We start from the raw sequence: 25920 nt of genomic DNA on the forward strand, positions 1-25920 counted from the left end.
CACCCAAGCCGACAACAGACCCCAGCGAGGCTACCGAATAGGCAAAGGAGATTCCCCCCTCCACCCGACGGTGCACAAGACGTCGGAGCCTTGATGCTCAAAACTGGAAAGAGGAACTGAGAGGGCTACTGGATCTTGTCAGGAAGCTGCCAAACGGGATACTACTCATTATCCCAGTTCCATTGTCCGGAGAGCACACAGCATTTTCAGTCGCTTCCAATGCCGCACCAAAACACACCGTGGGTTTTGGCACAGATGGGCCGGGCCCACTTTGAGCAGGCTTCATATGTCGAGTCTGAGAAGTTTTTCAGGAAGATGCGTGTGCAAGCGCCTTCACGACTCGAGGATATGGAGGTATACTCTACAGTTCTCTGGCATCTAAGACGGGAGACGGACCTTTCTTTTCTCGCACATGAGCTGGTAGATTCCGCATGGCTTTCGCCGCAGGCTTGGTGTGCGTTAGGGAATGCTTGGTCATTAGCACGCGACCATGAACAAGCACTCAAGTGCTTCAAGCGAGCCACTCAACTTGATCCCAAATTCGCATATGCTTTCACCTTGCAAGGACACGAGCATGTCACTAACGAAGAATATGATAAGGCACTCACGGCATATCGTCAAGCAATATCAGCCGACCGACGCCATTACAACGCCTACTATGGCATAGGAAGGGTCCAGGAACGTCTCGGCGCTTACGATAAGGCGTACACGCACTTCCACGCAGCCCAGAGCATCAACCCCAACAATGCAGTACTGATAACTTGCATCGGAACCGTACTAGAGAAGCAGAAGCAAATAATGCCTGCTCTGCAAGCTTATAGCAAAGCAGTTGACCTCGCACCTCGTGCAGCCCAAACTCGTTACAAAAAGGCCAGAGCACTGCTTGCTGTTGGTCAATTAGATGCGGCGCAAAAAGAGCTGATGATACTTAAGGACCTGGCGCCAGATGAGGCGACAGTTCACTTCCTCCTCGGCAAACTGTATAGAAGCATGGGCGAAAAGCAGCTCTCAGTGCGCCACTTTACTATTGCCCTTGCCCTGGATCCTAAGGTAAGCTAGTAGAATACCACAGCTATGTGCTGTTATGTGCTGCCCATACTGACAACTCAACAGGCAAGCCAACAGATCAAAGAAGCAATTGAGAGTTTCGAGGACGACGTGGAGATGGACGACTCGATGATGTGATGATTGTAATGAACATTGCGGTTTTAACGAGTCTGCACTTGCGTTTGATAGCCTTGGTTTTGGGACGATTGGCATAATGAAGTATATGGGATGTGGTGGCACTGATTCGTATTGCGAAAGGCCGAATATATGGGATGAGGATCGGCGGTCGGCGCTACTGTTGACATTGTTACGAGAGCATGGGCATGGCATCGGCGTTTTCTGGTAAGATTAGGCCTCTTCAGCGGCCTGACTCGCGCGTGCTGTGCAAATGGAAAAAGCGACTTTGCTTTTGTGTGTATGTGGCATGAGCAGCATCCATTGACGCGTTGAGATACCTGTACACTATGGGAATAGGCATTCAGAGAGGCGGCGGGCTGGTGGATAGATACCCTGATAATCAGAGTAAAAAGGCTGAGCCCATTATTGTTGTGAATACGCGTCTCGATAGACTTGTTGTGTCGTGATGAGGCAACCTGAATAGAATGGATAGGTAGGTTGGTGGAACAAGCTACCTACTAATGGTATACTAACTTCATGTAACAAGCTTCACGCGATCTTGCTACGTAAAATTATATCGTACTGTTATAATATAAGTATTTACATGCATGCAAGGCAAACAATTTGAACCCAAGGTACCTATCTTAATACTACGTTATTTGAGCAGTTTGAAGAAAAAAGAGTCAACGTGACTCGAGCTAGAGCCAAGAGCTGAGAATGGAAGAGCAACAGTGACTGGCGCAACTCAATGCATTGCACTTCGTCCTCAAAGAACTGGTCGCTGACCCACCCCCCCAGCTCCGAATTCTGGCTGCAGCTGGACCTGCCTGGCACGACGGGAGTGATCTGAGTCATCAGCCAATCAAAAAATCGAACCACAGCATCTCTCACGCGGGCATCCAAAAGCGGTAAAGCGCTTCAATTATAGCGATTTTGGTGCCCATTTTTTCACTGATCCTGCCCGCATTTTAGCAGTGATTTCTGGAGCCTACAGTTGGTGTTTTTTACTGATTGCCTACACGTATTTATTCCTCCCCTTCTCGCCCCTCCCCACAGCGTTTTTTTTCTCTTTCACTCTTCCCACTCCGCATCTTCAACGCGTCTCAACGTCATCTACAACAACATCGCGACAACGCGTCACATTCATCTCTTTTCATCAAGACTTTATCACCTTAATCTATCATCATGACTGGACGTAAGTACTTTTGTTTTTTTGATGCATTCTTTAGCATTGATGCATGGCCGTCACTTCTGACCATGTTGTCGCGTTGATGAACTGCATTCAACACCAAGCTTCACACATCAACATATATTAATGCTTCATGTTAGGTGGCAAGGGCGGCAAGGGTCTCGGCAAGGGTGGTGCCAAGCGCCACCGAAAGATCTTGCGAGACAACATTCAGGGAATCACCAAGCCCGCTATCCGACGTCTCGCTCGTCGTGGCGGTGTCAAGCGTATTTCTGCTAGTAAGTTGACCATGTCGATGCATTTCCACGTCATGGCGATGCTAATCTTCTGCCTTAGTGATCTACGAGGAGACCCGTGGTGTTCTCAAGACCTTCCTTGAGGGTGTCATCCGTGACGCTGTCACCTACACTGAGCACGCCAAGCGCAAGACTGTCACCTCCCTCGACGTCGTCTACGCTCTCAAGCGACAGGGACGTACTCTCTACGGTTTCGGTGGTTAAACGGTTTTCTCCCTTGTTTGGTGGCTCGCTCTTGAGAAGGATTATTCAGCTGCGCTTATACGGCACTGGGATGGATGTATTTGACTAAGGCGTTGGGGAAACGGATATGATATTACCATGGGCGTCATGGAAGACGACCTTGCAAATGAATACCACATTGAACATTGAACACTTGATAATTCTGTATCACTTCCGACATATACCTTCATGACTCAGATTTCAAGCGTAGTATTAGGGTTCATGTAATAGAAATTTGACACCGTATCAAGGCATGAACATCAGATATAATGTGTTGTATTAAGTTGCAAACATGGTATCATAAGAACGCGAAGTTATCTGTCCAACATTCAGAGGTACTTCCTCCCAGCTGCCGCTACCCTTGTTCTGAAGACAGGGCTACGCACCTCCATGTTGGCGTGGTAGAAAGGACTCATGATAGCCTTGACCCAATTCTCATAAACTTCCGTAAAGAACATTTTGATGGCTTCTTCGGTAGCTGGACTTGTGGGATTAGCCCCGATGGCAGTTGATGACCGCGATGACGCTCCTGTCGGGATGATGGGTTGATGGAGTAGGAGAAATTTGACGTTGCTAGCGGTGACGAAGCATGATATATAGTTGTTGAAGAACTTGTCAATACACTTGAGATACCTGTAGAAGAGCCAGAGTTTAGTATCATATCGCGTCGTGTCCCTTTTCTTTGAATTGGCCACGCGCAACCCCTTGCCTGCTTCAAAGCCACCCTCTTCGACCGTGTGGGCACAACTCACATCTGTCCATGCGACCACTGGACCTCCTCGGCAATATCAAGACTCGAATGTAGGATGAATTGGTTCAAGTGGCGGACTTGATCGCTGAAGCGCGACTGGCCGTCGCCGCCCTGTTTAGAGGTGCCAAATTCATGCTCGAATAGAGGGTTGTCCTGAGTGCCGACAATGGCGAAGTAGTAACTCATGGTGCTGTATGTTGCATCAGTCGCGGTCTAGCAATATCCTTTGGTTTCGCTGCGTGGACACGATTCATTCAATGCTTTGGAGGCGCCACGTTAATGCTGTCGATGCTGTCGATACTGTCGCATACCCTTCTTAAAATGAACGGAATGAATGAATAGACGTCTGCATTGCTCCGGAGGTAGGTAGGTAATCTGAGCCAGCTAAATGGAAGCTCCCCCACTGAAGCACCTACAACTCCCCACTGACACGCCGCCCAATGTACGCGGCCCTCACAATGTTCCGCTACCTTGAGCTTCTCCGCCTATGCAGCCAACCAGCCTTCCTGCGCTAAGCGTCTGCGCGGCTCAACAGCCGCCGACTACCGGGAAAAAGTTGACGTTCATTCGACAATCACCAAAAGACTCCTCCGACTGTGTCTCTAACCCGCAACGCTATTCGACAATGTTCGGCGCATTCCGCATCACAAACCCTCTCTCGAGTGGCCTTCTTTGGAAGATCCCCTGGCGGTTGTCCAAGTTCCAGAAACGCCGCCACCGACTTCGCCTTCGAGCTGTCGACAATGTTGTAGCGACTGTTGATGCAGCTCTCGCCAAGAAAGGACAGACCCTCGAAGCTCTTGAGCGATGGAAGGCTGAGATGCCCACTGAGGCCGAGATGCTACCAAAGGACAAATATACCATGTTCGATCGCAAGGCCAAGCGTTACCGCAAGGGCATTCACAGTATGCCACTCTGCCCAGATCACCCAATTGCCCGGATTTCAATGCTGACAATCGCACAGAACTACCCAAATGGACAAGGGTATCACAGCGAATCAACCCTCCTGGTTACTAGAAAGGCGATTTTGTAGAATTGGAAGCAGGACAATCGAGTTGAGGATCTAACGGAGAACGGCGTATTCATCCCATGGCGGGAATTGCAAGCAGATCCGTATTGGGATCTATGTACAACACCAATGTTTCACCTACGAACTTGAGAGGCAACGTGACGACCACATTGCCCGATATGATACAAAACCAAAGGCTTGAGAGACGGTCTCAAATACTGGTGAAAGGGTAGATCAGTGGTATGCATTGGGATAGAAGATAAGGAAAGGAATACCATATATGCACATAGAAGAAGGAATGCAGTTACTTTCCCAAATATCGAAGGCTTTGTATAAAAATCTAAGGGTATCGAGTCCTAATCGGCCGTCAAGGACAACCGCCGCCTCACTACTGTCCAATTACTTCCCCTCGGCGTATTCGTCTCGCTCTTCGGCTTGTATCGCTCTGCCAATACCTCCTCTGCCCTCATCGAAGTCCTCACGGTATTCGTCGCGAACTTGACCACCAGATTTTCCACGGCCGAATTGACGTCCCTCTTCAAAGCCGGGATCCAGGTCAGTACGGATGATGCGCTCGTCGAGCTTGGTGCCGCCAATGTATTTTAGACAGTCGAGGGCGTCCTGGTGTGTGTAGTACTCAACAAAGCAGAAACCGCAAGGCGTTTTGCTGAAGCGGTCGAGACCCATGATAAGGCGCTTGATCTCGCCGCACTTTGCGAAAAGTTCATACACTTGCTCTTCGGTTGTGTAGAAGGATCTGTTGGCGCGATGAAAGTTAGCCTTATGCGATTCATCGCTATGATATTATGAACGTAGTAGCAAGGAAAACATACAGGTTGCCGACGTAGAGGGTTGTGGCATTGGCTAGAGGGTCAGCTTGGGGCTCTGCAGGTTGGTCATGGTCGTCATCGCGATCGCGCCTTCTCTTGTTCTAGCATGGTATTAATAAGTGGTTCGAAAAGCGTGGGTAGATAACATACGCGGTTCTGGTAGTAGGCGCTCGGCCTATCGAGGCGCTCTACGGTGTTCCTGACGCCTGGTCGCATTGTCTTGTGATCTTCACTTATCGCGGGATTCGAAGATGAATCGGCAAGGCCTCAGATTTATCAGAACGGGTAATTGTGTGCAACAGAGTACGATAGATGCTTCTTGAGCTTCAATAGTTAAAAGATGATGGATGTTGGTGTAACAAGAGCAGCCTTGCGTTGAGGGTGGGCCCTGCAGACAAATGTGGCGGTGCATGTGGCATTCACTTATACCCTGCCTCTTGATGCTGTGGTAACAAGCGCTAGAGCTTTCAGTGACGAATCGTGCGCCAGCCCCAGGCCTTCTCAGCCTCGTTATTTTCTTCCAAACATTCAAAGATCGCGACGTGCGCTCAGCTACAACCACTCCGAGTAGCTCATTTAGCTCGCATTCTCACCTCATCAGCTTCGCGAAACTGTGCAAACGTATTCGCTAACGAAGCTCAGCATTGTCCTCTTGCTATGCCTAAGGTCAAGAGCTATTCGGCAGCTTGGCTGTCCAGCAACGCTCTCGGCCATCGTCTTTTTGAGCCATCATCTGAGGCGTCCAAGTCTCGTAGTTTGGATTCAGCATATTCTTCCAAGAAGAAAACCATTTCTGGTCCGCGACGAACCATTGCTCATCGAGGGACTGAAGTATTTGTTGCTGTTGGTCGCGAAATTCGCTGGAGTGATCTTGCATACTTGAAGGATGAATGGACAAATCGTTATTCAAAAAGAGGATCATCGCAGGGCATTCGCATCAAGCGTGAGGACTCTACACAGTCGTTCGATGACGAGAGCCTAGAGAACGCTGCTGGATTAAGGGTATGTTCGAGTATCATGACTTATAAATCGGTAGCTAACCTACCACTGCGCAGATAATCAAGACTCCCGTTGCCGACGACATTCGACAGCTGATTATCTCCCCGAACTCGAACTTTTTGGCCATTCTGACCACACATACTGTCCATATCTGCGTGCTCCCTGACCCCTCACACCTTACTAGTGAAGATGCTGGCCCTCTTAAACCAAAGATCTTCACGCTTGGTCCGACCACTCACGTTACCTCTCGATCTCCTATCGTCTCGGCCCTCTGGCACCCTTTGGGTGTCAGTGGCTCTTGTATCGTTACGACTACCGCGGATGCTATCGTACGTGTATGGGAATTGTCCACTACTGATCGATGGTCCTTCGACTCTCCCACGACGTCTGTCGACCTGAAGAAACTGGTGGACGGTACCACTCTGGATCAAGACTTTTCTGCCTCAACAGCAGCAACCAATACGGCATTCTCACCCGATTCCTTCGAAATGGAGGTGTCTGCTGCTAGTTTCTCTACTAAAGGGGCTGGCGGTTGGAACCCCATGACTTTGTGGGTAGCAATGCGAGAAGGAGATGTATACGCCTTGTGTCCTTTGCTGCCTCAGAAATGGGCACCTCCCCCAACATTGATCCCTTCTCTGTCAGTATCGATCGTCACTACTGTTGCAAGCATCGAGGATGATCCGGATGTCGGAGAGCAGGAAAAGTTACTTGCCCAACAGCAATTAGAATGGATGGGAGAGCTAGATTCCCAAGAGCCAACAATCATGGAGGGGCCGATTGGTGAGCCTATGATGGAGATTTACACGCGACCAACCCGACCGGGAATCATTCCTCGCCTGCAAGGCCCTTTTGAGCTTCAGTCAGATCCTGATACAGGTGATGAGCTGGATACATCGGTCACTGATATGCTCGTCATCGGCAAGAAGACGGAGACGGAGCAGCTTATGATGGGCGAAGAAGAAGATTTGGATATGGATGACGGGGACCAAGAGGGCCTTTCTCTGACCGTGCTCTGCCTGTTGTCAACGAGCGGCCAAGTTCGCGTATATCTTGATCTCGAGGGTGTGCAGGCTCAATGGTTGCCACCCAAGAACAAGAATAAACTTGGCCGACTGCTTGCCGAAGTTGAAACTCCGTCTCTACTTTCCTTCCAGGCCATTGATACCATGACACCCGTGGAAGTGAATGAGGATAGTTGGCCCGTTTTCAGCAACGACGTCACGTCTCGCTACAACTTCTTTGTCACACACCATGCCGCTATCACATTTATATCACTTACGTCCTGGATCTTCCGTCTAGAGAGTGAGTTGAATGGAGATTCCGAAGCAGGAACTGACTTTAGAATTGGCCTGCTTGTCAACTCTCAATCTACAAGGGACCGCATATACTCACAACCCACTGCCGATATTGCGGTACCCTTAGCTGCATGCAATGTACTGCGAGACCCTGACGTCGGCTACTTTCTCCTCTCAGCGACCCCCTACGAGCCCATCGCCCTGACCTTCGACACACCAGAAGTCGACCTTGCTCCAATTCGTCAAGAAAGCCCCAGCTATGAACGGGAAGCTAGTATGGCGCCCCTGGACTTCTATGAGCCTCGCCCCGTGTTCAACCCGTCTCATACATTTGACGAGGGCTCTGCTCTGCCTACACTGCTCGAGAGGCTCCGCACATCTCGTCACAAGACCGTTGTCAACCAGGAAGTAAGATTAAGCCCGCTTACGTTGCAAATCTTTACCGATGCGCATAAGGTCTTGGCAGATGAGACGCATCGCCTTGGAATGGCTGCGGCTGAGGTATTCCGGCGATGCGAACTTCTCCAGAGTGAGCTTAAGCAACAAATCATGAAGGCGAATGAGGTAAAGGGTAAGATCGACACAATCAACGGGTCGCATCGCGATGGAGAGGCAGATAATGCCATGTACGATCGGCGAGTTACTGCAGCAAGGGAACGCCAGGAGCGGCTGACTGAGCGCCTTGAAAACCTACGCAAGATCGTAGGTAAGGCGACCACGCGTGACTTGAGTGCCAAGGAACGTGCCTTTGTGGAGGAAGTGAAGTCGATGGAAGCCAGCATCTCGGCTCCGGATTACGCGGACCTGGCATCAGGCAAATCCAAGGCGACACCGGCACAGGCTAAGCAGCTGTGGAAACGTCTGGAAGACATTAAGCACCTGCAGGCTGATCTTACTGCCGAAGTGGAGGCTATGAACAAGGCGACAGGGGAGACGGATGGGCCCGCTACACCTTCGGCCGAGTTGCGGATCCCGCAAGAGGTTCGCCGGGCGAAGTTGCAGCAGGTCCAAGGACTTTTATCAAGAGAAACAGCTTTGGTGGATGCTGTCACTGCACGACTGGAACGGCTGCAAGCCAGTGTCTGAAACTGATATATATGTACGATACCTACGACTCTGCAGAGGATAATAAGAAGTGCTTCCGTTGGATTTTCTATCCATGCTCTCTCATTCCTTGACAAAAACTTTCCCAGGACAAGCATTCTTCGCAATGCGAGGCGAGTGAAGTAGTCAAACCTAAGACTGTGTCTCATGGACATCCATGTTTACACATTGAGCCAGCCGAGAGGGGCAAATCGAAGTTGAGGCAGAGATCGTCATAGCAACGATACACGACTCTCTCTTTGTCAAGCAGATATCCTGGATACCGAGACAACTCGACCAAAAGCAAAAGATGATTGACCAAGGAAACAAGGTCTTTGGCATCCCTATCTATAACTCCGCCGCAACACAATTGGGCTGACAAGCCCCCCCTTTTTTTTAATCATCAGCGAAATATATTGCTTTGTTGAGCAGTTGAGTTAAGACAGGCTCGTGTCGTACATTGTGGACCAATCATTTTACAAGGCGAATCGCATCCATGAATCAATCAATTGACTCACTGAGCTTTTTTATGGCTACACGATGATTGATTGTTTGGTTTCTTGAGCATTTGCTAATTGTTTTTATTCCAGTTTGTGTATGATTGACTAAAACAGAGAGAACAAAGCTTGGAAACCAAGAAAGAATGTATTCGCGTTTGGTATTGTGGTTGTGTGACAAACTGAAGGACACACACAACAAGGCAGAAGGTTGAGTGAGCACGGCTGGGTGCTTACCACACACGAGCAATACAGGGAGATCCTTGAGTATCTACTGGTCCAAATGGATTGCCTTGAATGCAGCCTGCAGCCTTTCAAAATGCATAGTGTCCGTTCCTGGTATCAGCCATTGGCCTTCAGCCCATGGAACAATGCCTATTTTGGTTTCTCTACGGATAGCCACGATAGTCCACGACATGTCTTCTCATGAGGTTCTACTAAGACGCTTCGTGGTATCACGATTACGAATTGTCTGCTGTTGGGCTCTACCAGACTTACACGGCATGAATCACGAGAAATGGCCTCGGTAACGGGAATCAGAGCCAGAGCATCGTGGCCTTTGCACGACGTTTGCTTTGCAAGCCATTGTGCCAAGTATCTCCTATATTGCTCGGCTATACATACCTCCCAAACTGGGACAGACATGACTGGCCGCCTTATCTCATACGCGGGCGTCATCTATCGGTTTGTTAGACACACATTCCCTGCATGCTTTGTTTGGGTGCGAGGTATTGTACACACCTAGCTGTATTTGACACTGGACGTACCATGCCACACACCGCGACACCACTACCACTGTTCCAACATAAAGGTATTGCACTTCCACTCCCACTCCCACTCCCACTCCCACTCCCACTTCCACTTCCAATCTTACAAACTTCAACTCCAACACGCCATAGCCTCTGTTCAGCACATTGAGCAGTCCCTTACCAATCCCTTTCTCCATCAATGACCTTGTTGCGTCGAGCCTGTCAGGATCCAGCACATTCACCTCAGTCAGATATGGCACCTCATATGGATCCCAAGGGTTTCATTCTGCGTGAGTCTGAACCCTAAACTTACCTCTGACGATTCATTTCTTTCTGAAAACGTTACTGACTTGACCGGGATAAAGAGAACTGCCGTGTGTCGGCCGAAAGCTCGGATGCTGACTTCCAAGTCCTGACTCGGATCGACCTAAGTCGTCAGTGGTATGCTTTCGTTCTCAAGACAGAAGGCGGGAAACGTACCAAGTATCTTGAGGAGAAGGCCCCTCGACCCGACCGTGCACTTGAACTACTTCACGAGGCCTCAGCTCGTTTGGTAGATCAGTATGTCACCTGCCACGGCTACGATCTTCCTCCTGGTGCTACCAAGCGCTCGTCTGGTATGCGCGGTGGCTCAGTGAGGCCAGGTGTCATCGCTTGTAGTTCCTCTGACAGCGAAGCCTTTGCCTCGGACTCTGACGATTCTGCACTTCCTGCCCGTCGCTCCCACCACCGAAGCCATCGCAGTGGCCGAGCGGGGGGTGAAGCAGCCAACACACGACCAGACCGAGTAGAGGCAGATTCTGGTAGCGAGAGTGACGAGCCTACCAGTCGTCGTGCCCCTTTCTGGGTATCTCCTCCTCGTCCAACAGGAATGCCATCTCACGGTCATCCCGCTCCCCCTCAACCATGGGGTTGTTCGATGCCAATGCAGACACAGGCACAGACACAAGCACAAGCACCGGCACCAGTCCCTGCCCCTATTCCGGGCATTCGACCAGGCCCTTCGATGGTTCCTCCACCACCAGGTAGAAACATTCCTGTTCTGCCCCTGGTTGGCAAGTCGTATCCTGCACGCCTCAACATTACCTGGGCAGGCAATGGAAAGAGAAACATGCTTGTCAACGTCTCGCCAACTGTTCACTACCTGCAGCAAGTTGCAGTCAACGAGGCAAACATGCGCCCTACGGGGTTTTCCAACTCATCTTCAGCGCCGTACCCCCCTCTGCCGAATCGTTCTAGCAATGGTCACTCTCTTCTAAGAGCCATGGTACGCCGTGTCACGCTGGACGAGGACGAGACTTATGAGATTGCGGCCTTTGGAAATGACTTGTCTGCCTTGTTCCGCAGTACTTCGAGCATCCCCAAGTTCGAAATTGAAATAAGCAATGCCAACATCGTCCCCATGTTTCCGCCAATGCCCCCTCCGCGCCCTGCCTCAGTGGCCTCCTCGTGAAGCAGCGTTGAAATTGCGGACTAGATCATGGAATTACTTTGCACCACTCACAAGCACTTAGGACAGTGCCACACAGTCTTTTCAGAGGGCAATCATGTATCAGTGAGCATACGGCTAAGGCGAAACGGGTTGAATGAGTGTGTTAAACTAGAGTACGGGTACTGAGACGGGAGTTTTGGATGACAAGAGGTGTCTGCCATTTAACAAACTGTGCACATTGGGTCAACGGTGCGTTAACTATCGAGCCAGGGATGTTTTATTCCTCAGCCATTCTTCGCCAAACTTGCTAACACTAGCATGGTACCACTTTATGAATAAAGTTGTCGTTGAACTTGACTTTACAACCATGAACGTAAACTGAAACGGTTACATATCCAGCATCTAGCCGTCTGTAACTATCAGTTACTTAGAGGAAAGCTTACTGCGCGTTCTGCAGATTCGAACCGTTACCCCTGGTACTTGCACTTGTGTTACTGCAGGCCTGTGCGAATATAATGACGAGTAACATTTGAGGTCGATAATCTGATGCTGCGTCCAGATCCATGCTCCTATTGGCAGAATAATTCAAAGCACACAGGTAGCCATAAATTGAGCGACTAAGACCCAGCTCAGCTCCCGCCTCACTTTATTGGCACATGACGGCAGTTACTTGAGCTTGACCACTGCAACACAAGAGTTGATGATCATGGCCTCTTGGAGATGGCAGAATCAACGATAAATAATCGACGCTAGGAGAACATTCGATAAAGGGAGGAGTTGTTGAATGAGGCGGTAAAGAAACGTGTGGCTGATATGCAATCTAATGCAGCTTCAAGCAGGGATTTGACACGGGGAACAGGGATTCTTCAAGTTAGTGAAGACGAATATCATGACTACTCTTGACGGAAATCACAAGATGAGAAATGTGATAGTATATGTCACAAATTTGGGTGAAGACGAAGGGTGTCACCACTTCGTTATTGTTGTTGTTGTTGTTGTTGTTGGTGATAGACAAATGAGTATCAAACCATGGCCAGGAGATTTGAGAACAGCTCATCTCCGCAGTGGCTGACCATACTCTTCACCGACTGGACATTATGCACACATATGCATATAGCGTCCAGCCCATCGGGATGCCGTGCTACTGTTACTTGGCATAGCGTATAGGCAACCACCTCTAAAGAGAAACCTGAAGCAGTTCGCCAATGTCGATAGCCTCATGGTATGTCATGACCCGGATTGGAGAGGACTGCATTGAAACAAGGGTATCACCAGGCTAAGTGACTGGTTCAAAAAGGCTTGCCACAGAATAAGCCTTGAAGATAAGTTGAGGCCCCCAACATGTGCTTGTGCTGTGAGCGCGGCTCACAACTTTCGGGATCCGACAGAACGGTAAGAGGTCAGAGCGGTTATAGAAACGAGGCAAGACGGGATATGGGCCTAGCTAGACGGGCTATAATTTGCAGATAGAGAGACAAGGATGAAGGAGGGATGGGGGGAGGCAAGATCCTGGCGGTGTAGAGAGAGCCTTGTTTGGGCGAGGTTTGAGAGGAAAGGAGCTGTGAGAGGAGAATAGAACTTGGTGACTATGAAACAATACACCGCATTGATGTCACCTTTTGGCTATGACAAGGCGTACTAGCTTTCCACAGAGACTGGACTGAAGATTGCTTGCCTCGACGATGTGCGAGAATTGTATAGGGGGCTCCAACCAACGCAATGCATTTCTCGGTCTACACGGCCAACTGTAATGCATAGCATTGTACTGTACTGTACTGTATGTAGTGTAGTGTAGTGTCAGCCCACAACTTGATTATAGAGCAGTCTGTTGTATACTGTGTTGTTTCACTGCTTTTTATATACCACAGATGACCTTTCACCTGAAACCTGTGACAGCATCAATCTGTACTCCACGCCTTATACTCATCACTCCCTCTTCTTTTCTTCCCAGACTGCAAACGCCCTGGCAACCTGCAGCCAACTATCCTGCAGCAGCACTACATCCTCAAGTTAGCCCAAGTGCCTGAAGTTGACAGTCTCAACTCACCGAGAGGTACAATGGCCCAAGGCAGGTTGAAACCAACATAATAGATCCAAAAGTACACAGTCTCCGGGCGGCTGTACGCCACGCCATGCACCCTCGACTCATTCCAGTTGGTCAGGTAATATAACGCAACGCCGTACACATGCGCAGTACAGACGATGACCTGCACGACGTGGCGGCTGTGCCAATCCCTAAGTATGCCTACCACGGCGAGGAATGAGAGGGGTCCCCAGGCGAGCTGTCGAGGCTGTGTAAGTCAGTGAAGCGAGAGAAGCATGCCCAACTTACACATGTGATGGTCTCTACGCTCACGGTGAAGATATCGTGGGTCAGGTAGCGTGAGTCTGATAGAGTGTATTCCTTCCACAGCTGGGCGAAGAGTGTCGACATGCCAGGGAGTTGATAGCGGTAGACAAGATAGTATCCTTGACAAGTAAGCAAGCAAGCATCCTGGCGTTGTGACGGGGTCATTCTCTTTGCCTCACCTTCAAAGGCGACATGCAAGAAACCGCCTGCAATCAACTCCCAGTTAGTCTGTTCATCTTCTTCTTTTGTACAAGTGCATGACTTGACTTACACAGCGCAAACCAAGCAGCAGCAAACTTATCAATTGGCCGCACAGGCTTTGCAGTACGTGTCGTTTGCCAGAGTGTGAGGCCAATTACGGAACCAACGATTGCACCAAAGGTCACTATCAACTCTGCCACCGGTGTGCTGTTGGGGAGATATCCTGGGATAACAGCGTCAACCGGAAAGTATGGATGCTCAAGGTCAGCCATTATTATTGTGCAACTCTGGGATAACCTATGATCATCAACAGCAGGTAAGAGAGTCGACTAGTAGGACTTATCAGAGACTGAAGACCCTTGAGCTCCAAATAGTGTAAACTCAACGGACTCGTGTAATGAGAATAGATAGGTAGGTATTGAACAGACGTCTAGACAGGCACACGGCAGTTGTTTGGTGATGGTTTAATTAACCCCTTGTTCATCACGTGATGGCATCAACCACATGTAATTTCATTCTGTCTCTTGAATATGTCAATATTAATAGAGTTACGAGGTAGTATCAATCGATATATTGCAGAGTCGTATTTGTAACTGCCAGGGTTGGGCGGCATTTCCATGCGTTTCGACTCAATTCAGACCCGACTTGAACCTTTGCAATCGTAGGTCAACCCCACTATCCCTCCGTTGATGGTGATGATGACAATAATATACAGAAACTTGTAAACAGCACATTCAATCAAGTTCTCAATAATATACATCTCCCTTCATGAGTATCCTGGCCGTCCGTAAGAGTTGCGCAGACTCAATCTTCCCATCTCGAATGACAGTCCCAATGTCAACTTTGCCACTCGGATGCCCTATACAAACCGTCTCCTTGGACTGGCCCCCTATGAGATCAGACGCAAGTGTCCCTTGGAGTTGGGAAGCAGCCCCGAGGCAGAGCGCTAGAGTCAATGGCACAGCCTTGTGTGCCTGGCCCATAGACAAAGCAAGGCACCTGATATCAACGTCTGGCGAACCACTCGAGGGGAACAAAAGGACAATTTTGGGAACACTCTCCGTGTTGGGATCGAGACCCATGAGACTGGCACCCGCTCGACGTATCTCTCCAAGTTTTTCCTTGAGTTCGGGGTTTGACTCGACGATAGCTGGTGTGAGAGACAGGTGATCAGCAAGTCCCAAGCTTTCAGTACTGATGAAAACACCAGGATTTCCGACATCAACAAGAGATGCCTTGATATTGGTTCCGTCCTGTAGTTGGAGGACATCCACGGGGTTTCCAGTCGGAAGAGCTTTGCCGGTCTTTGCACCAGCAGGATCAATGAAGCTCATGATGACCTTGGATCCTGTTCCTGGGACCCCGTCCATGGCATACTCTCCTTGATGCGTATACTTGAGAGGTTCGCCCTCAACTCGGAACTTTGAAGTCATGACTTTATTAGTGTTTGTATTCAAGAACCGCACAGTGGCCCACTGCAATCCATTCTCATCCTGCTCAACATTCTTGGCCTGAGCCTGTGCCGACAGAAGCCCACTATCCCACGCCGCAGGGCCAACCAAGGACGACATGTTACCGCAATTCCCAGCCATATCGAGGCTTCCATCGCGTATTCCAACTTGCACAAATGTGAAGTCCACATCCACGTCTTCTCTCGAAGGTGGCCCAAGGATGACGATCTTTGAGGTCGACGAGATGCCAGAACCCATGCCATTGAGCTGGCGCCCGTACGGATCGGGCGAGCCCATTGCCGAAGGGAGTATCTTATGCCATTGAGATTCTGGAGGAAGATCTCTTCGGTGGATGACGAGACCGTTTGATGTTCCGCCACGCGCGAACCATGCAGGGAAGCTTGAGGCTGTAGTTGAGGTAGTCATCAGGCGTGTTTGGGAGAGCCTAACTGAACGGATGATGTGCCGTGATAATGGTTTACAAGATGCCATAATCGCCTTATTCCAGTTGAGTAAATATATAAAAGTTGTTTCTATAAGTCGAGAGGATGTTATATAAAGGTTCAGGCTGCCCGGGGATAGCTCGGAGGTCCGAGACTAGAGTTAGAAGAGCGAAAGACGCTGAATGTTTAGTGGTTCATGCGCTGTAATATCACTACATCTATCTATCGACCTTAGCTTACTTCAACTTGGACTTCCAAAAGATCATCAAAACCAAACAGTAATGCTGTCCTGGACCCTTCGTGTATCTGTCTGACTACATGAACTAAACTTGCTCTGAAAAGAGGTAAAAGATGATAAAAAGAACGCAAGAACAAGCATCAGCCAACAAACATGGATCCTCGAAGAATGAACCAATCTCAATCTCGATCTCGATCTCAACGTCGCCGTGATATCAGATATATCAGTCCTTCTCAGTCCAGAATCTCCTCATGACTCGATCAGCATAGTCCTCATCCATCCCCCAATTCTCAACTGCATCCTCAATTCCATCCTCCATACGCTCGATATACTCCTCATGAGGCACGTCCTCCTCCACCCTCATCTCATCAACATACACCAAGGCTCTCAGTGTCTCGTCATCTTCCTTGTTCGCATTTGCCCACTTGACATCCACCTGGAACTTCTGATAAGCTGATGGAACGCCTTCATATCTGTCTAGGCTCTCTTCGTCTTCCGCCGGAACAAGGTACAGCAGCCCATATACACCCTCCTCGCGCTTCTGCGTTTGTTTCTCCTTGCCTTTTCCCTTTGTGCTCAGCTGGCGGCTGTCTTCAGCTTCTGGCGTCTCATCGTCATCTGAATCGATAGGGAGCTGTACGACGTTGGCATAGCCGCGCTCGTTGATGATCCATCTCCAGCCCTTGAGATATGCGAGGCCAACGGGTGTAGAGTATGGGCAGCGCCTACGCATCTGCTTAGTCGAGAGGTTTGATCCGTATGCAAAGTAGAGAACCTCTGAGAGGTTCTCCTGCATGAGCGTCATGGTGCTGTCCTGCGAAGGTTGGCTATCGCCCTGAGAGCTCATGGTTGCTCTGGTTGCTCGTTGGTTGGCTTATATAGCCTCTAGACTAAGCCGGTGTGTTAGTCGAGACTGAGCATGCATCGTCCAGCAGTTTTCAACATACCAATAATAAAAGTGACTGTTCGGCGTAGACTCAGAAAATCAGCGCGAGCTCACGAGATGTCGGCGTGAACTTGTATCGTCTTGGACATTCTTGTAAGATGAATGGTAGACAACTGAATCGTCTCTGAGCGGCCTGACGCATCGAGGCAAATGGGACTTTGGAGTGACGGTTGTGGGTTGTGAATAGGCAGCAAGGCGCTTCAAGCCTCCGCCTCGCACCATCTAATAACAAGAAAACATATGCATTTCGAATTCACTACAACAATCCGAGCAAGCAAATCAAGTCCGTGTCCGTGAAAATTGGAACTTTGGTACAGTCCCTTGTCTTTGTCTTTGTCTCTTCCTTTGTCACAATCCTTAGGTTGCCTTGTCTCTTGTAATTCTTTAGTCTCTTTTGCCTCATATTACTACTAACTCAGGTACGTGCGCTCATCTTCTCATCTACCAAACTCCTTGTCCCATGTCTAAAGATAAAATCCTGCCTTTCATCCGTCCCAATCCTGATGCAATCCTCTACTTCTGGTAAAATTAAATCAGAGCGAACGTGGTATCGCAAATCATTCATCACGCATGCGCCGCACAGGCATCATCATCTTCTTCTTTGCAAGTTGATAAAAACACATTCTGCTTCTCTCAGGCCTTGTTTGAGATTACCACTTCATTCCACGCCTACTCATGATTTGAGTAAATCCTCCAGATTCAACCCATCAATAAATAAATAAATAGCCTTGCAGCTTCCGTATCCCATCAATAGCAACATTGAGCACTTCGTAATTCGTTCAGCTTTGGACCCCAATGGAGCCTGGTCACCCGCCCGTATTACAATTATGTGATTGGGATCAGGAAGGGGCTGAGTATCAGCTGGTCCGCGCTAGGTCGTAGGTTGTGGTCAATTTCAAAGGTTTGCGCAAGGAACTCTTTAGCTGCCTCGCTCGCATGTTCAGGGATCGTAGGAGCCGCCTTTCCGCCCCCAATCTTGAAGATAGCCTGCAACTGACTGCAGTCGGGGAACGGGTGACTACCAGTCATCATCTCCACCACCAAACATCCAAGCGACCAGATATCTGCTTTGCGAGTATACGATGTTTGCTTCACAACTTCAGGGGCCATCCAGAAAACAGATCCTTGCAGTGAAGGGCGGTGCTTGTTGTTGTTGGCGCCGTTTAGAATGTTGGAGGCCTCCAGCTTCTTTGAAATACCGAAATCAGATATCTTGATGGTTCCCTTGTTGTCCACCAGGATGTTGGCTCCCTTGATATCGCGATGGATAATGTCTCGGTTGTGTAGGTATGAAAGGCCGGTCAGAATCTGCCGAACAAAACTGCGAACCAGCGGCTCCGGGAGCGCACCGTACGAGTTGAGTATCGTCTGAACTGATCCACCAGGCACATACTCGAGGAAAATATTGAGATAATCAGCCGAGGAACTGCAACCAAGATATTGCACAATATTAGGATGTCTAAGATCGCGAAGAAGGCTTATTTCTCGCTTGAGTGCTTCGATCATGCCCTTCTTGCGTGTGTCGCCCTGGCTGTTGGCTCCAGGAGCAGGTGTCTCGACCTGCTTCACAGCGAGAAGCTCTCCAGTAACAGCATGGAGAGCCAGGTACACGCTGCCGAACGAACCTTGGCCGATCAGCGCACCCTTCATCCACTTGTCGTCGCCCCAGGACTCTCCAGCCAGGAAGCTTTGTAGCTCCTCGTCTACGTCGTCGCCATCGTTGGTCAATGCCTGGCGAAGCTCCTGGAATGATCCGGAGCCCGTTGAGTTATCACCATCATAGTAGCTGGTGGCCGTGGTGTTGCCCTCGGGGTCAGTGACACTCAAAGCAGCAGAGTCAGAGCCACTCTCAGTAAAAGAGACATAAGACTTGCGGTTGGGCTCAAGAGAAGACTCCTCTTGAAGGGTGTCAAGCACTGATGAGGTTACTGAATCCCGGTTGTAGGCATTCTGAGGAACACGAATGTGAGAGTCCCGGGATTTCACCTTGGCAAGCTGAGAGTTGGCATTAAGCCAAGAATCAGCAATAGTTGGGATGGGAGGCGCATCCTGGACACTAGAGGCAAAGCTGAGGCTGCTAGCAACGCTGAGCCGGCTGTTGACCTTGCTCAAGCGAGTTGACCGTCGCATGGAAAGTCGGGCTGTTCGGTCAATGTCTTCTCTGGTGTGGTCAGGGAAGTACGAGGTGAGATCAGAAGCAATCAACTCGCTGGGAGGTCGAAGACCGCCAAACTGTCGCAGGGCTCCGACACGTCGAGCCGGCCGCGATTCAATCTCTGATGGGGGGCGCTCCAGGTCCTTGGCTGCATTGTGTAGATTTCGTTCCCGGTCCTGGTAAGATATTGGCGACAATGGGGACTGCAGTTGATCGTTCCATTTCTCCCCAAGCATCTTCTGAACCTTAAGTTGACTTCGCTTGTCTACTGTTTCCAGCGCTCGGGCGTGCTTCTGTTGTTCTTCTTCCATGGCAATGGCAGCAGCGCGCTGCAGTTCCGCCTCCCCTGGTTCGCCTGCTGGAACCCTCCGTAATATCAGTCGATTTCGTTCTGGTCGTCGTTGGTCCTTGATAATGCGCCAAAGTTCAGTATCGCCCAGTCGTCGGCACTGGCCTGGATCAGGATCGATGCCAGCCAAAACCCAGAAACAATAGTTTCTTTCGTGGTCCTCACGCAGAGCAAACTTTCGAAGAGTCACCCGCATCACCTCCTCGCAAGTACTACACGCGGAAATCTTGACAACCTTCGTAACGCCGCCAGTCGATATAACGCGGATAACTTCTTGACCCTGTGGTAAGGCAGCCATCAGTGAACCATCCATACTGGAGTTGTTCCTGGTATGGGTCGTTACCAGACGGTTTGCCGGAAGATCCGGGTTGGTAATCACAATCCTTTGGCCTTGAACATTGGCAGGGCTTGTGGCATACGTCTTCCCTCGGGCCCTTATGTTCCGCAGGTCGGTACCGGGGAGAGGGGAGTTTGGTCTTGAGGAATTCATGCCATTATCCAAAGCACCGTGTAAATCCATTTGCCTTGAAAACCGCTTGTTGGAAGCAGATGTCGGAACACCTCGAGATGTGTGCATTCTTGGTGAGTCGTGGGGTGCAGTGATGTGAATGTCGAGTCCGCCAAATGAATCCTAGACAGAAACAGTCAGTCTGAGAGCCCAGCAGCTATAGCCATCGTCGATGTAGCCTACCCGATTCCGTTTCTTCTCGTTGGCATATGCCCGGGTTCTCAGCTTTTTGATGCTGAGGAAAAGGCGGACACGATCGCCGACCTTCTCAACACCCATTTCTTTCAGCACGTCTTTATCCATTTCCAGAAGATTCTCGCCGTTGATGTGATTTTTTCGGAAGATCTTTTCATACTCGCCGCACTTTACAGACCGCAGGTATTCGCAGACCTGCTCTTCGTCCCAGTTCTTGACGGATTCGGCGGGGTCGCTTTCGTTGAATTCGGATTCTGTCGGGCTGCCATAAGCACCTGAAGAGGGCATCGTGGGAGCTCTCCTGGGAGGGGCCATTGTGGGTTGAGAAGAAACAGGAGTGAGAGACGAAGCACCCAAGCCGGCGGGAAACGACGCTTTTGAAGCTAGCATGGCCATGGTGAATGCGCAGCCAACAGTATTTGCAAAGTGGTGGGATTCAAGCTATTGTTCGTCGTCAAATGGCGGCGCCTGAGACACCAGAACCAGGTGGGATACCCAGACCCAGCTGAGTCGATCGATGGTCGCTCGCCCGATGGTGATTGGAGTATGTGCGGGTGGCGGAGGATAGGATATAGAGCCAGTAGAAGCTCTATTCTGTATTATTAGTAACGCGGAGCCAAGCAAGTAGAAACTGCGATCAACGCGAAGCACTTAATAGAGAAATGAAGAGGAGGATAGAGAGATCCAGGTCCAGGTCCAGGTCCAAATCCACCAAAGCTGAAGCTGAGCTTTTGGTGGTGAGGTGAGGTTTGGAGGAGGAAAAGTGACGATGGGCGGGCAATGGTGAGGTGGAATACAAATTATTAGCCAGAGAGGTCAGGCCTGAGGGGGAATGGGACGGTTTGGCAGCTCGGGTGCAGGGGAATGGAGAATGAGCAGGGGACTGGCGGTGGTTGCGGCGAAGGTACCACCAAGACAGCGGGTACTTTGAGCTAGAACATTTTAGTGCGTATTAGTAGTGCCTATCAGCGGCACCAGCCAGGTATCTGCAAGACCTGCAGGTACCTCCTCAGACAGTGAAGTGGTGCTGCTTTAGCCTAGGTGGTTCAGGTTTGGGGGTGGGAGGGGAGGGTCTTGGCCAGCTCTGAAGCGTCAGATGTGGCCCCTGTATCCGTAGGCTAAGGTAATAATCACGCTGTGATGGATGGAAGGCTCACGAATCAATAGACGCGGGATGGTTGGATGAGCTACTGACTCGCTAATGTAAAAGACCTGAAGAGTTGCCCGACACCATACTACATACAGGGAGCAATTGTTATGTTAATGCTACTGTACCAAGATGGCCCGAGAGTCGGGTAAAGGTCCACCATGAACAAAACAAAGAGGCCAACACGAAGCGATCCCCGGAATCAGACCAGACCAGACCAGATGGAAGGGATGATGGAATGGGCGATCTGATCGCGCGGCGTCGTTACAGAGTTCCAGAGGGAAAAGAGGAGATCCACATGCCACGCTGATCGTGACGAAAAGACAAGGGCAGAGCCGCCACTAAAATCTCGTGTGCATAGAATATGGAATTCTGGCCGTCTTCATGCACAAGAGATGAGGCTAGGGCTTTTTGCTGACAATGGGTGCGCGTGAGCGAGTTTCAAGTATGTTCTACAGTCTCCGCCCACGAAACATGTCGTGCCAGCTCTTCCAAAGATCGACAGACGGACGATATTTAATTATATTAGCGCCATGACGAGAACCATCACAACTTGAAACCGAAGCACAAAGACGGGCAGCGACAGATGTTGTGTCTGTCTTTGAATGTAACTCACCGTCACCAAATACACAACCTCCAACTTGGCTTGCTGATTCGTGGAGTGTCGGAGCATGAAACAAAGTGAGCCTAGACCCTAGCAGCTGGGATTGAGGCGCCTGCAAATTGTCTTGATAGGTCGGTTGCTGGTCCTTGATGAAACAGACCGTGTTTCGACCGGGGCCACTCGGATGACGCCGCCCGAGTTAAAAGAGCGCATTTCTCTCTGTTGATGTGCTGTGCTGTGCTGTGCTGTCCAGTTGTTTTCTCGCTGACTGTGTATTTTGATACAGGGAAACAAAAACAACGTGTTGCTAATTCTTCCCAACGGGTTCGAGAAACTGCCGCTGAGGAATGAAAAAATGTCCGTGAACGAGCTATTGAATTATAGTAGTTGATTGACTTAGAATGGGTGACTTGCTTTTTCCCATCTTGCATAAGACTGCTAAGTTAGCCGTAGCTTAATTGCTTACCGACCTCTCATTAGAATGGAGGCTGTCAGGCCATATCCACATTCGCATTTATTTAATCACCTATCGAGCTATCAGTGGTCGAGAACTTCTAATTTCGGCATCGTCTGTATCTTGTTATCTTTGATGAGTTCCTCGTGTTATCCGGGGTATGCATATTGCACATGTATAACTTCTGAACTTTAATTATTATATCCATCCATTGCTGCAACCACATTGCTTCTGTCAATACCACTTATTACGCGCCCTGCCCCCTGATGGAAATCTACGCTTCCCCTAAGCTCACCGAAGAGAAGACTATTGTCTGTACCGAGTATAGTATGGCCTTCAAAGGAGCTTCGTCATCGTAAATGGCCTCGTAATCTGTGCCTGCTGTCTACGCTTGGACTCTCTTTTGATCGGAAAGTGGGCGATCTGATATCAATACCCACGCACTCCTGAGAGCTTTGTCCTATATGTGCCAACAATAGGATAGGGGCATCTCAAAGGTGAGTCTTCACGAGTCAATGCGACGTATAGGGACCAAGGTTATAAGGAGGTTGTCAAGGATTTTCAGGTGCACGCGGATATCAATTGTGACTCGGCCCTACGATCCGATCGATTTGTTTTGCAATGCTTGCACATCATGCTATCAGTAAGTATCATCCCGCCTGTTCACCTCCCTGCGGGTACTATGCACAAGCTTCAATGATATAGTTAGCATTAATAGCCAGCATATCATCATCTCCCTCATATGTATCACCTTCTCGGCATATCCATCTTCATTAGCATTGTTCCAACATTGAAGGGGGTCCTTCAATATACGGTGCATTTGCAGCTGGACCCAACGGCCAATGCATAGATCCAAGGGAGGCAAGAGAACCAAGACTCGTATCCTAAATGATAAAAAGACTCAGGTAAATTTAATAGTAGTTGAGTTATCTTGGCTCATTAGGACTTTAGGTGAACTATTCTTGGTATCGTTATCAGAGGTAAGTACGGAGTAGTCTCGCGTCTGTTGGACTGGTAAACAACGAGAATAATAGCCCTGACCTATTGCCTGTCAATTGACTCAATTCTATAACCCCTGAAAGCTAAAATATTCACTCTCAAATATATCTCACTATTCTAATACGCTCGATCGAGTAAACTATAGGGAAAATTGAACCTTGTACCAGGAATGTAACATGGATTAAGGCTATCGAAGCGGAAGCAGGTCGACTTGAGACCTCTTTTTTCAAAGACAAGAATACTCATATAAACTTAGATTAAACTTGGGAGACCTCTGGACTGCTTTTAGGGTCAGAGGTTTCCTTGCTCCTTGAGGACTACGCAACAGGCCCAGGGTAGATCTTCAAAGATTATTCTACCAAGGCCCAAAGTCTCCGAGTGATAGTGCCTCTAACAGGCGGTGGTCTTTCTGCAGCCAGTACTTCATCCATCCCTTCATGTATATCAACATCTTCAGGATTTCTAACCCATGCATCTCCCCGATGATGCAGTCGGTAGCCAACGTAGATGAGCAGAAACGCAGGGATGCCGATGTAAGCCGTGAAAAAGTCACCCACTGACCACTATGAAGGAAAGAAGACAGTGAATCCGTTGATGAGCAAAAGAATGGCGGAGACAAGGACTCCAAAGTACATGCCCCATGGTTGGAGACGGGAGCGGTATGGGGACTCCAACTTGTGATGAGTAATGGCTTTGCGGTATCTCACGTAAATTATACCACAGCAGATCCAACTAATATAGCCGGAGGTATTGGTGAGATTGATTAGCCAGTTGAAGACCGTCAGACTACTATTAGACAGGTTGAGATATGCTAGGCATCTGAGGGCAGCAGTGATCAATACTGCATGATACGGAAGGCCATATCTATTGCATCTCTTGAATATTTGCTGGCGCATTTCCGGCCTTGGCAAGCGAATAAAGATTTCGAGAGGCAGAGTAGAGGAATGCGTTCGCAGCCGTGATCGCTGAAAGGAGGATCAGTGCATTGACGATGCTATCCAGGACTGGGATGCCGGCGTTCTTGATGGCAATAATGAAAGGTGAGCGCGCAGTCCCAGGTGCTGTGAGTCGGGGATCATTTGGTGAGCAGACTACACCAATTCCGAGGACGGAGGGCATGAAAAGAACGACCAGGCGCCAAATGTGTCGTCGAGCGGCTCGAGGGAGGTTGTAGCGTGGCGATTGCATCTCGCCCGCTGTCACAATGAGTTGTTCAGGAGCCAATACGAATGCGAAGGATGCTAGAACAAAAGACTGAAGCAGTGCAACGAGCCGTCCGGCATCGCCCTCCACGATCTAAGTGTTCACTGGACCAGGGTCTTTCCAGTATCGAAAGTAGAGCGCATCTTTATCAGGGCCTCCCCCAAAAAACAGCACAACGGAGAGAAAGATGAGGCCCAAGATGAGGAGAACTTTCATGCCTACGCTCCAAAACTCGCACTCTCCAAAGACTCTAACCGGGAAGAGGTTAACAATGACTATGATAACATATATGATGGTGATCCACACGGCGCCATTAACCGTAGTGCCCCAATAGTTGATGAGAAGCATAGACGCGACGAATTCGTAGGGGATCAAGATGCCAAGTGAGTACCAGTAGAGGCATCCCATTGCAAATCCCAGGCTGCGAGACACATATTTGTGTCCGTAGTAGGCCATAGTGCCTCCCGGAACAGGGAGATAATTTGCAATCTCGGCAATTCTAGTGACGATGCAGTAGATAAGTATAGACAGAACTCCATTTGAAATCAGGAGGAACAGAGGACCGCCAATGCGAAGAACCTGGGCAGTTCCTAGGAACAGTGAAGTTCCAATAGCACCCCCCATGGCTATCATCTGAGAGTGTTGAGGCTTGAAACCACGGTAAGTATCTTCGTTTCTTTCGGGGTCGGAGCTATCATTTCGAATGGTTTCAACTTCACCAAGATGGCTCGGGGACTTTTCTTGCTCATCCCTGGCTTTGAGAGCATGCGGCCCAGGGCTCGTGAGGATAGACTCTGCCATGGTTAGAAGGAAGATCGAAGTACCAACGAGGCAAGGTTGAATAGAGATTTAAGAAGAGAATAGGAGTGCTTTGCAATGCATGGAAAAGGGAACCTTCTGACTCATTTTATATTCAACAAGAACACCCATACCACTAACTACCACACATGTCGCCCCAAGCGGCCATGGCATGTAATGAGGGTACCTTGGCCAATAGAAAGTCACAATGCACTAATAAAACTCCTAGGTACTGAGGTAGGCCAAGTCGATAGCGAAAGGTGTCCCTCATCTTGGTTTGGTTCGGCCATCAATAACATGGCAGTCTTCACTTACACGGACGGCCAGTAATTGACCTATCGCCGGTATATGGAGACTTGC

At 49.5% G+C, this 25920-nt stretch overlaps 12 protein-coding genes across 16 annotated transcripts; 5 read left to right on the forward strand and 7 right to left on the reverse strand.

The window, feature by feature from the left end:
• Positions 1–14: 14 nt before the first annotated feature.
• Positions 15–1692, forward strand: FVEG_07032 (anaphase-promoting complex subunit 3). Its single transcript, XM_018895523.1, has 2 exons — positions 15–1050; positions 1114–1692. The coding sequence occupies exons 1-2, from the start codon at positions 220–222 to the stop codon at positions 1183–1185; spliced, it is 903 nt and encodes a 300-aa protein (XP_018752806.1). The 5' UTR covers positions 15–219; the 3' UTR covers positions 1186–1692.
• Positions 1693–2138: 446 nt separating this feature from the next.
• Positions 2139–3541, forward strand: FVEG_07033 (histone H4). Its single transcript, XM_018895524.1, has 3 exons — positions 2139–2359; positions 2494–2631; positions 2690–3541. The coding sequence occupies exons 1-3, from the start codon at positions 2350–2352 to the stop codon at positions 2851–2853; spliced, it is 312 nt and encodes a 103-aa protein (XP_018752807.1). The 5' UTR covers positions 2139–2349; the 3' UTR covers positions 2854–3541.
• Positions 3132–4088, reverse strand: FVEG_07034 (hypothetical protein). Its single transcript, XM_018895525.1, has 2 exons — positions 3624–4088; positions 3132–3504 (listed from the first exon to the last, which is right to left on the reverse strand). Exons 1-2 carry the CDS (start codon positions 3806–3808, stop codon positions 3201–3203), a joined length of 489 nt encoding a protein of 162 aa, XP_018752808.1. The 5' UTR covers positions 3809–4088; the 3' UTR covers positions 3132–3200.
• Positions 4089–4129: 41 nt separating this feature from the next.
• Positions 4130–5066, forward strand: FVEG_07035 (hypothetical protein). The gene is made up of 2 exons (XM_018895526.1): positions 4130–4527; positions 4587–5066. The coding sequence occupies exons 1-2, from the start codon at positions 4248–4250 to the stop codon at positions 4637–4639; spliced, it is 333 nt and encodes a 110-aa protein (XP_018752809.1). The 5' UTR covers positions 4130–4247; the 3' UTR covers positions 4640–5066.
• Positions 4521–5842, reverse strand: FVEG_07036 (hypothetical protein). 2 transcript variants are annotated; one of them, XM_018895528.1, is made up of 4 exons: positions 5612–5842; positions 5465–5562; positions 4907–5388; positions 4521–4849 (listed from the first exon to the last, which is right to left on the reverse strand). In XM_018895528.1, exons 1-3 carry the CDS (start codon positions 5675–5677, stop codon positions 5031–5033), a joined length of 522 nt encoding a protein of 173 aa, XP_018752811.1. In that variant the 5' UTR covers positions 5678–5842; the 3' UTR covers positions 4521–4849; positions 4907–5030. The 2 variants fall into 2 exon arrangements, with proteins under 2 accessions (XP_018752811.1, XP_018752810.1); XM_018895527.1 differs by having other exon boundaries at positions 4521–5388.
• A 104-nt stretch (positions 5843–5946) lies between these two features.
• FVEG_07037 (hypothetical protein) lies at positions 5947–10473 on the forward strand. The gene is made up of 3 exons (XM_018895529.1): positions 5947–6463; positions 6517–10377; positions 10453–10473. The coding sequence occupies exons 1-2, from the start codon at positions 6119–6121 to the stop codon at positions 8842–8844; spliced, it is 2673 nt and encodes an 890-aa protein (XP_018752812.1). The 5' UTR covers positions 5947–6118; the 3' UTR covers positions 8845–10377; positions 10453–10473.
• FVEG_07038 (hypothetical protein) lies at positions 10384–11704 on the forward strand. The gene has a single exon (XM_018895530.1). It carries the CDS (start codon positions 10707–10709, stop codon positions 11538–11540), a length of 834 nt encoding a protein of 277 aa, XP_018752813.1. The 5' UTR covers positions 10384–10706; the 3' UTR covers positions 11541–11704.
• Positions 11705–13188: 1484 nt separating this feature from the next.
• On the reverse strand, positions 13189–14491 carry FVEG_07039 (hypothetical protein). Of its 3 annotated transcripts, XM_018895532.1 has the most exons (5): positions 14141–14491; positions 14049–14075; positions 13852–13988; positions 13567–13801; positions 13189–13516 (listed from the first exon to the last, which is right to left on the reverse strand). In XM_018895532.1, exons 1-5 carry the CDS (start codon positions 14340–14342, stop codon positions 13446–13448), a joined length of 672 nt encoding a protein of 223 aa, XP_018752815.1. In that variant the 5' UTR covers positions 14343–14491; the 3' UTR covers positions 13189–13445. The 3 variants fall into 3 exon arrangements, with proteins under 3 accessions (XP_018752815.1, XP_018752816.1, XP_018752814.1); XM_018895531.1 differs by having other exon boundaries at positions 13190–13516; positions 13852–14075; positions 14141–14485; XM_018895533.1 differs by having other exon boundaries at positions 13567–14075.
• Positions 14492–14584: 93 nt separating this feature from the next.
• Positions 14585–16076, reverse strand: FVEG_07040 (hypothetical protein). The gene has a single exon (XM_018895534.1). It carries the CDS (start codon positions 16011–16013, stop codon positions 14817–14819), a length of 1197 nt encoding a protein of 398 aa, XP_018752817.1. The 5' UTR covers positions 16014–16076; the 3' UTR covers positions 14585–14816.
• A 54-nt stretch (positions 16077–16130) lies between these two features.
• Positions 16131–17087, reverse strand: FVEG_07041 (hypothetical protein). Its single transcript, XM_018895535.1, has one exon. It carries the CDS (start codon positions 17047–17049, stop codon positions 16426–16428), a length of 624 nt encoding a protein of 207 aa, XP_018752818.1. The 5' UTR covers positions 17050–17087; the 3' UTR covers positions 16131–16425.
• Positions 17088–17436: 349 nt separating this feature from the next.
• Positions 17437–21195, reverse strand: FVEG_07042 (STE/STE11 protein kinase). Of its 2 annotated transcripts, XM_018895537.1 has the most exons (3): positions 20344–21195; positions 19996–20283; positions 17437–19932 (listed from the first exon to the last, which is right to left on the reverse strand). In XM_018895537.1, the coding sequence occupies exons 1-3, from the start codon at positions 20749–20751 to the stop codon at positions 17974–17976; spliced, it is 2655 nt and encodes an 884-aa protein (XP_018752820.1). In that variant the 5' UTR covers positions 20752–21195; the 3' UTR covers positions 17437–17973. The 2 variants fall into 2 exon arrangements, with proteins under 2 accessions (XP_018752820.1, XP_018752819.1); XM_018895536.1 differs by having other exon boundaries at positions 17437–20283.
• A 3228-nt stretch (positions 21196–24423) lies between these two features.
• On the reverse strand, positions 24424–25563 carry FVEG_07043 (hypothetical protein; the record flags this gene model as incomplete). Its single annotated transcript, XM_018895538.1, has 2 exons — positions 24424–24755; positions 24873–25563. The coding sequence occupies 2 exons, from the start codon at positions 25561–25563 to the stop codon at positions 24424–24426; spliced, it is 1023 nt and encodes a 340-aa protein (XP_018752821.1).
• Positions 25564–25920: the final 357 nt, after the last annotated feature.

The sequence above is a fragment of the Fusarium verticillioides genome, chromosome 7 (genome assembly GCF_000149555.1).
Source record: "Fusarium verticillioides 7600 chromosome 7, whole genome shotgun sequence".
Lineage (NCBI taxonomy): Eukaryota > Fungi > Ascomycota > Sordariomycetes > Hypocreales > Nectriaceae > Fusarium > Fusarium verticillioides.

Excerpts from the sequence above, each read along its gene's own strand:
- FVEG_07032 (XM_018895523.1), top strand. The coding sequence starts at position 220 with ATGCCGCACCAAAACACACCGTGGGTTTTGGCACAGATGGGCCGGGCC. Across the intron at positions 1,051-1,113 it reads CCCTTGCCCTGGATCCTAAG|GCAAGCCAACAGATCAAAGA; the intron begins GTAAGCTAGTAG and ends ACAACTCAACAG.
- FVEG_07033 (XM_018895524.1), top strand. Across the intron at positions 2,632-2,689 it reads TGTCAAGCGTATTTCTGCTA|TGATCTACGAGGAGACCCGT; the intron begins GTAAGTTGACCA and ends CTTCTGCCTTAG.
- FVEG_07034 (XM_018895525.1), bottom strand. The coding sequence starts at position 3,808 with ATGAGTTACTACTTCGCCATTGTCGGCACTCAGGACAACCCTCTATTC. Across the intron at positions 3,505-3,623 it reads CAGTGGTCGCATGGACAGAT|GTATCTCAAGTGTATTGACA; the intron begins GTGAGTTGTGCC and ends GCTCTTCTACAG.
- FVEG_07035 (XM_018895526.1), top strand. The coding sequence starts at position 4,248 with ATGTTCGGCGCATTCCGCATCACAAACCCTCTCTCGAGTGGCCTTCTT. Across the intron at positions 4,528-4,586 it reads TTACCGCAAGGGCATTCACA|AACTACCCAAATGGACAAGG; the intron begins GTATGCCACTCT and ends ACAATCGCACAG.
- FVEG_07036 (XM_018895528.1), bottom strand. The coding sequence starts at position 5,677 with ATGCGACCAGGCGTCAGGAACACCGTAGAGCGCCTCGATAGGCCGAGC. Across the intron at positions 5,563-5,611 it reads GCGCCTACTACCAGAACCGC|AACAAGAGAAGGCGCGATCG; the intron begins GTATGTTATCTA and ends ATACCATGCTAG. Across the intron at positions 5,389-5,464 it reads ACCCTCTACGTCGGCAACCT|ATCCTTCTACACAACCGAAG; the intron begins GTATGTTTTCCT and ends TCGCGCCAACAG.
- FVEG_07037 (XM_018895529.1), top strand. The coding sequence starts at position 6,119 with ATGCCTAAGGTCAAGAGCTATTCGGCAGCTTGGCTGTCCAGCAACGCT. Across the intron at positions 6,464-6,516 it reads AGAACGCTGCTGGATTAAGG|ATAATCAAGACTCCCGTTGC; the intron begins GTATGTTCGAGT and ends ACCACTGCGCAG.
- FVEG_07038 (XM_018895530.1), top strand. The coding sequence starts at position 10,707 with ATGCGCGGTGGCTCAGTGAGGCCAGGTGTCATCGCTTGTAGTTCCTCT.
- FVEG_07039 (XM_018895531.1), bottom strand. The coding sequence starts at position 14,342 with ATGGCTGACCTTGAGCATCCATACTTTCCGGTTGACGCTGTTATCCCA. Across the intron at positions 14,076-14,140 it reads TGCTGCTTGGTTTGCGCTGT|GCGGTTTCTTGCATGTCGCC; the intron begins GTAAGTCAAGTC and ends AGTTGATTGCAG. Across the intron at positions 13,802-13,851 it reads GCGTAGAGACCATCACATGT|CTCGCCTGGGGACCCCTCTC; the intron begins GTAAGTTGGGCA and ends CAGCCTCGACAG.
- FVEG_07040 (XM_018895534.1), bottom strand. The coding sequence starts at position 16,013 with ATGGCATCTTGTAAACCATTATCACGGCACATCATCCGTTCAGTTAGG.
- FVEG_07041 (XM_018895535.1), bottom strand. The coding sequence starts at position 17,049 with ATGAGCTCTCAGGGCGATAGCCAACCTTCGCAGGACAGCACCATGACG.
- FVEG_07042 (XM_018895536.1), bottom strand. The coding sequence starts at position 20,751 with ATGGCCATGCTAGCTTCAAAAGCGTCGTTTCCCGCCGGCTTGGGTGCT. Across the intron at positions 20,284-20,343 it reads ACGAGAAGAAACGGAATCGG|GATTCATTTGGCGGACTCGA; the intron begins GTAGGCTACATC and ends GTTTCTGTCTAG.